Source organism: Chrysochloris asiatica, unplaced genomic scaffold (genome assembly GCF_000296735.1).
Source record: "Chrysochloris asiatica unplaced genomic scaffold, ChrAsi1.0 scaffold00138, whole genome shotgun sequence".
Taxonomy (NCBI): domain Eukaryota; kingdom Metazoa; phylum Chordata; class Mammalia; order Afrosoricida; family Chrysochloridae; genus Chrysochloris; species Chrysochloris asiatica.
The window spans coordinates 8,854,058-8,860,846 of record NW_006408656.1 but is presented as its reverse complement, the minus strand read 5'-3'; the positions used below and the strand labels follow the sequence as shown (position 1 = coordinate 8,860,846).

Below are 6,789 nucleotides of genomic sequence, written 5' to 3'. Positions count from 1 at the left end.
AGGTGACTCTCTGCTCAGAATTAGGGAATAAAAGCAGAGCTTTGGGAATTATCAGGAAAAGCTGGCACCAGAATCTGGGCAATAGAGGCACTAACAGAAGTTGAAGATGATTCTGGGTCTTCATGCATCCCCTGTGTTTAAGACCACTGAGCAGCCACAAGTTTCTATAGCATTCCTATGAGACCTGAAGCTTGTTACGCCCCCTTCGTGACTGTTTCCCTACCTTCCAACCACCAACCATTGGCAGGCAACCCTACTTCCTCATCACCACCGCTGCCCACCTGCCTTATTGCCAGTCTTGGGGGTTATATTAGGGACCCCTGCACTTTAGCCTACCTGGCTGAATACCTTTTCTCTCCTTTCCAGGTTTATGGATCACTCTATCCTCAATGACAACCTCTTCAGACTGTATTAAGCAGGATATGTTTGCAGAAGGATGAGAAGGACTGTGAAGGAAGCATAGAGTGGAGGAGGCGGGGGGGGACCCTGGTTCCAATGACTGCCTAAAATGTCATTTGATCCAGAAAGCAGAGTAAACAGATTGAATGAGAAGTCAGTTGTGTGTACTGGAAGATGTGTGCAGTGAGGTTACTCCTGTGAAAGCAGGTATGGGAGAGATTCCAACAGGAGCCAGATCTTGGTGTGAGAGGTTTGGGAGGAGCCCAGGCACTGGAGAGACACCCAGGGGTATCTTGACCTCATGTGTGTCAGGGGGACCTCATGAGGCTTAAAGGCCTAGAGTAGCCATGCTCTCTGAAGACACCACTGCTTCACTTTGGCAGGAGACAGCCAGAGGGAGCCCTCTGACAACAGACAAGAAAGGCCCACTTCCAACCCAACCCGGGGCCCAGAACAGCTGCAGAGAGCGGGGTTTTAAAAAGAGATTGATTTTATTGATATTTAAATATATTAAATATTTCACTGAAATACATGGCACACCCCCTGCCCCCTCCCACAGTGGTTACATTATAAAACCAAAGCCCATGAGCCTCCCCTCCCCTGACTCCCCACCTACTGGTGAAGAAAAGGGCAATGGTAGCCCAGGAGAAGGGCATGGCTGGCACTGTGGTACAGGGAGCCAGGGTGTAGACAAGCCTCTCTCACCTGGCAAGAAGCAGTACCCAAGGCCGAGGTCTTCCACTCTACTTACTCCTCCCCACATGGTGCCAGGCTGGCCCTTCCTATCCAGGGATTTGGCTATTTTCGGTCTGGACCAATAGTTTTCCCCCCTCCGTCAGCCTGAACTAATGAAGGGCTTGATGCCTCATTGGCTGATGCATGAAGAACCCCCAGGCAGATAGTACCGAGCCAGAAACCAGATCTCCACAGGGAGCTGGGGTCAGAAGGGCCATGCGGAAGGGCAAGAGAGCAGTCAGACCCTTGTATTCCCCAAACCCAGCATCACTCAGGGACCCTCTATCCTCTGTCTGCCTCTCCAGTCACCTCTGTGACAAAGTGATCTCCAAGCAAAAATTAGGCTAATGCTTCTGGCTTAAACAGGTACAGACAGAGAAGCATCAACTTAACTCAGGCCAGAGCCAAGGAGGTTATGGGAAAAGGAGTACAAAGAGGGGAAGGATAGAAGGGAATCTAGAATCCAACCTCCTAATCCTTCTGCTAGCCCTTGAAGGCTTCAATTGGGGAGCCGGGGACATGCTAGACTCAGGCTGAAGGCTGGGGAAGGCAAAGTTCAAGCTTCCTCTGCCTGTCCCCTAGTACCAATATCTGGGTCCTCAGAGGAATCCCATGCTACCCCAGTCTCAAAGTATACCACATACCCGGACATGAGCTGGGGAACCTGGGAAATTCCTGATCCTCTGCCTACCAAACCCCAGGCAGTTCAAGTGCACAGAATGCTGGGGCTGATGCAGGCGCTTGGGTTCCTGCCCCAAACAGGGAGACAGTCATGTTGCACGCGTGGTCCCCAAACGGCACTTAGGGATTTGGCACAGAAAGGATTCCTCTCCCCAGGGCCACCCTCCTTTTGCTACCACAACCCTTCCACTTCTGTGCAACCTGGGCATCTCTCTCCATCCCTTGAAATAGGAAGCCCTGCCTTATTCCCAGAAGACAGAGGCCCATGGGAGAGAGGCTACCCGGTGGATGGCTGCAGAGCAGGAACACAAGGACACACACAGGTCTGGAAAACAGAAATGCACACAAAGACCAACATGCGCACACAGATACACAAACACACAGGACCTCCCCAGAGTAAGACTGGAGAGAACAGGTTTGGGATCAGGGCCATCTTCCTCATGCCCTGACCCTTTTCTATTTGGCAATGGAAAGGGTAGGGACGCTCCATGTCCCTTTGACAGCAGACAGCAAGAGAGCTGGGGCAGAGTGCCCTGACTTTGACCACACCAGGTCAAGTAGAGCTGGCCACCACCTTTCTCCCTGGCCAGCCTGTTCTCTTTGGCACCTGTAGACGAACTTCCAGCTCCTGATCTTCTGACATCCCCACACATGCCCTGGCTCTCTGGCTGGACATTTTCACAGTACCATGGAGACCAGACGCCCCTTTTCCCTAAAGCCACGTAGGAACTGGAGCTAAATCAGAGCTGTCCGAAGCCCCCTGTTCCCCTTTGGAGACAAATCATGAGACTAGAATTTGGCAAATGGAAACATTCCTCTGAAATTTGGGCAGAGTTGGGTCCCCAGAGTGTCTTCCTCCTCTGCCTATGCCTGGAGAAGGAGACCTGGCTGGGGTGGGGGTGCCCAGGACCAGTGCTGGGGATGCAGGTATAGCAAAGGCAAGCATGGAATAGGCACTCCTCATGCCTGCCCCAGTCTTTGTACAAAATATTCCCAGAAAAAAGAGGGAAAGAAAGGGCCCAGTCCAGAGCCTGTTGCCCAGACAGACAGGGGAGGGGCAGGCATAGCAAGGTGCCATTTTAATCAATCTCTCAGAGAGGAGGCCTTTACTGTTGCCAGCTCCTCGGCTCCCAAAAGCTGGAAGAAAGGAGCAGGAACAGCCCTCTCTCCATTAAAAAAGAAAGTCACTTGCATAATCCTCTTGGTATCCCCTCATTCACCAGGCTGAGGGCAGAGGAGCATGGTCCAAGCACAGCTGGCTGGGGTTTTCCCTTCTGTGGTCAGCAGGGTTGGAAGATCCAGGGGCCCTGCCGTGGCTCCACCAGCAAGCACAGAGCCTGCTCAATGCCCACCTTGGTCCCGTCTGCTGAATTTGCAGCTGGGCCCTGCTAACTGCTAGGGCCTCCGTTGAGGAAGTAGGTGGTCATCTCCCCCTTGCCCTTCACTTTGACCACCCCTCGACACTCCAGCTGGTAGCCCTTGGAAGCTAAAACCTGGTACAGGTCCGTGGTTACCTGGGGGTTGGGAGGGAAGCCCACTCAGCCTGGATTCCTTCCTGCTGTATTTGCAGGAGTCCAGGCCTTCTCTAGTAATGAGAGCGCCCCTCAGCCAACCCCTAACCCCCCAGTCATACAATACTGCCACCCTGCCCCTGCCTTCACAGCTGACTGCAGACAAGGCTCTGTGGACACCCTCTGAACCTGTAACCCTGCCAGCCTCATTCATCTTCCCCCTCACCTGGATTCGATCAGGGACTCCTGTGCTGTCCATACGACTGGAGACATTCACCGTATTCCCCCAGATGTCATACTGTGGCTTCCGAGCCCCAATCACACCCGCCACGACTGGGCCCATGTTCAGCCCTGAGGTGGGAAGAACAAGACGAGGGTGAGACTGGTAGAAGCTTCGCAGTCAGCCCAGGGAGTCGTCACACTATCTGGCATCTTCAGAAGGACCCAGAGGAGAAAACAGAGAAGAGTCAGACTCCGACTGGAAAGAACTGGAGATCGGGGGAGAGCTGAGGAGCTCTCCTGAGGTGAGACAGCTATAAACAATAATTCAGTAACTAATTTACTGGTGCCTTCCACTCTGAACAGCATTGCACATTGTTTCCTCCTCAACAGTCCTACCCCACTTTACAGATGGATGTTGTTGTCAGTTGCCACTGAGTTGCTAACGACTCATGGCAGTCCCAGGCAGGCAGAATAAAACTGCGCTTCAAACTCACCAGCTGCTCCGTGGAAACCCTCTCCAGGGTTGATATGAGTCAGAACCGACAGAATTTCCAAGGCTGTCTCCTTTCAGAAGCAGACTGCCAAGCTTGTCTCCTGAGGCACCTCTGGATGGCACACCTGGCCAACCTTTCAGCTACTAGTCAGGTGTTTTAACTGTTTGTGCACAGGGTCACTTTGAGCCAGAATCAATTCACTGGCACCTAACAACAGGAACACACAGATGAGTAGCTGGATATAATGTAACTGAAGCTTAGAGAAGTTAGGTGACTTGCTAAATTAGCCAGTTAGTAGATTGGCCAAACCATAAATCTAGACTGTCTTGACTCCAGAACCCACGCTATTATTAACTACTCCAGTGGTTACGATTGTTGTTGTTAAGTGCGATTGAGTTGGTTTCAACTCACAGAGATCCGGTATTGAGTTTCCAAGACTGTAATCTTTGCACAAGCAGAAAACCTCATCTTTCTCCCGTGGAGTGGCTGGTGGGCTCAAACCATCAACCTTGTGGTTCACAGTCTAGTGCTTATCATCTGGAGCCACGATGCTCTTGTTATTTACTATCTGCCAGGAAGTACATCTTATCACACTGGACATAGATAAGGACCTGGAGTTTAGATAAACCTGGTTTTGAGTCTGGGCTCAGATCATGACCAATTATTTGACCTTGGGTGAATTACTCTGACTCTCCTGGATAATCTCTGTGGCTACTGTGTGCAGACTCATGGTGACCCTCCAGGACAGAGCAAAACTGCCCCATAGGGTGTTCTAGGCTATAATCTTCACAGGAGCAGATTGCCAGGTCTTTTCTCCTGTGGATTTTTTAAATCTGTAAAAGGGGGTAATTAAAATGTGAAGATTCAAACATGCTCAAAAATCTCTAGGACAGTAGTTAGCACACAGTTGTTGTTGTTATTACGTGCCGTGGAGTCAGTTCCAACTCACAGTGACCCTGTACGGAGCTTCCGAGGCTATAAATCTTTACGGGAGCAGAAAGCCTTATCTTTCTCCTGTGGAACAGCTGGTAGTTTCGAACTGCTGACCCTGAGGTTAGCAGCCCAGTTCATAACCATAGTGTTGTTGTTAAGTGCCGGTTGAGTTGATTCCAATCCATAGCTACCCTGTATAGGGTTTCCAAGGAGCAGCTGGTGAGCTTGAATCGCCGACCTTGCAGTTCAAACGGCTCTGCAGTCTGGCACATTAACCCACAGAGCCACACCAGGATTCCCTTAATCATAGTAGACCCTCAATAAATAACATTAGATTTGGCTTGGTATAGGAGGTGGGAGGGGGAAAACTCCTAGGCACCTGGTAGAGATGGAGGATCTGTGACCCCATCCCTCAGCTCCACCCAGAAAGAGTCCTGACAAGCAGGCAGGCTCTCTCACCAATCTTCATCTGGAAGTTGTTGAAGGAGTGCTCATTGATGTGCTTCATCTGCTCCATGAGCCGCATGGCGTAATCAGCAAGGGCAGTGATGTGGGAGCGGCCCACCTGATCATAGGTGCTGGCATTCAGCCCAGAGGCAGCCATGTAGGTGCTGCCGATTGTCTTGATCTTCTCTAGCTGCCGGAACCGCTCCTCGCTGATGATCTAGACAGCACAGGGGATCTGGGTGTCAAGAACGAAAGGCCAAACCCGGCCCTGTCCCAACACTTAATCCTTTCCAGGCCCTGACTCTTCCCTCTCCTCCATCTCAAAACAACCTCCTTCTAGTGACTGCTTTCCTAGCTCCCTGTTGTTGTTGTTATGTGCCATGGAGTCAGTTCCAACTCATAGAGACCCTTGTACAGGGTTCCAAGGCTGTAAATCTTTATGGGAGCAGAAAGCCTCATCTTTGTCCTGTGGAACAGCTGGTACTTTCGAATTGCTGACCATGAGATTAGCAGCCTGATTCGTAACCACTATGCTACCAGAGCTCCTTTAGCTCCCTGGAGCTAGGAAATCAGATCTCCTTCAGCAGGTGACCATCAGAAACCTAGGTCAGGAGCTGGGCAGAGAGCTTTACAAGATCAACTCCCTCTTTTACAAGATAAATTCTACAAGAACCTAGAATCTCAGGCTATTTGCTCATCACCATTGAGTTGACTCCAACTCATGACAACCCCATGTGCTAAAGAGTACAATTTCTTCGTGAGGTGTTGACTGTCATCTCTACATATTGGAGTACGTGGGTGGAGCAAATGGTTGAGTGTTCGGCTGCTAGATGAAAAGTTGGCAGTACAAACCCACTCAGCGGCACCTTGGAAGACAGGCCTGGTGATATGTTTCTGAAAGGTCACAGCCTTGAAAACCCTGTGGAGCAGTTCCACTCTGCACACATGGGGTGACCATGAGCCAGAACTGACTCAGTGGCACTTAACAACAATCTTTATGGAAGGAGATCAGGCCTTCTTTTTCATGGCACAACTGGGAACTGGGTGGGTTCAAACCACAAAACTTTTTTTTTTTTTAATTCTAGTTTATTTACAAAACAAAGTATTCTACCTCAATAAAATAATCTACATCAGCCAACGTGGATAAATCTCAAAAGGAACGCTGAGTTAAAAAGCCATTGCTACGAAGCTGCGAGCTAAGCCCTACAATGTTCAATAGACTCCTGTGAACCCCAGTGGAGACCTGGTTGGCCAGCAGTATGGCAAGACCTGGGGACTCTTGGGCCCAGAGTCAGTGACACAGTCACAGTGGACCAGTGTGGAGAGTGAAGCGTCCAGCTGATAAGAGAGGGTATATACACAGGAAC

General features: G+C 50.5%; 1 protein-coding gene across 2 annotated transcripts in view; it reads right to left on the bottom strand.

Moving 5' to 3' along the window:
* Nucleotides 1-871: 871 nt before the first annotated feature.
* ADCY6 (adenylate cyclase 6) overlaps nt 872-6,789 on the bottom strand; it is a 20,139-nt gene continuing 14,221 nt past the window's right edge. The window contains exons 19-21 of one of the 2 annotated variants that reach the window (XM_006870104.1): nt 5,435-5,639; nt 3,553-3,677; nt 872-3,329 (exon numbers count right to left, since the gene is read on the bottom strand). In XM_006870104.1, coding sequence (XP_006870166.1) covers nt 3,204-3,329; nt 3,553-3,677; nt 5,435-5,639 — 456 coding nt within the window. In that variant the 3' untranslated portion in view covers nt 872-3,203. The remainder of the gene's footprint in view (nt 3,330-3,552; nt 3,678-5,434; nt 5,640-6,789) is intronic. The other variant, XM_006870105.1, reaches the window with a different exon arrangement.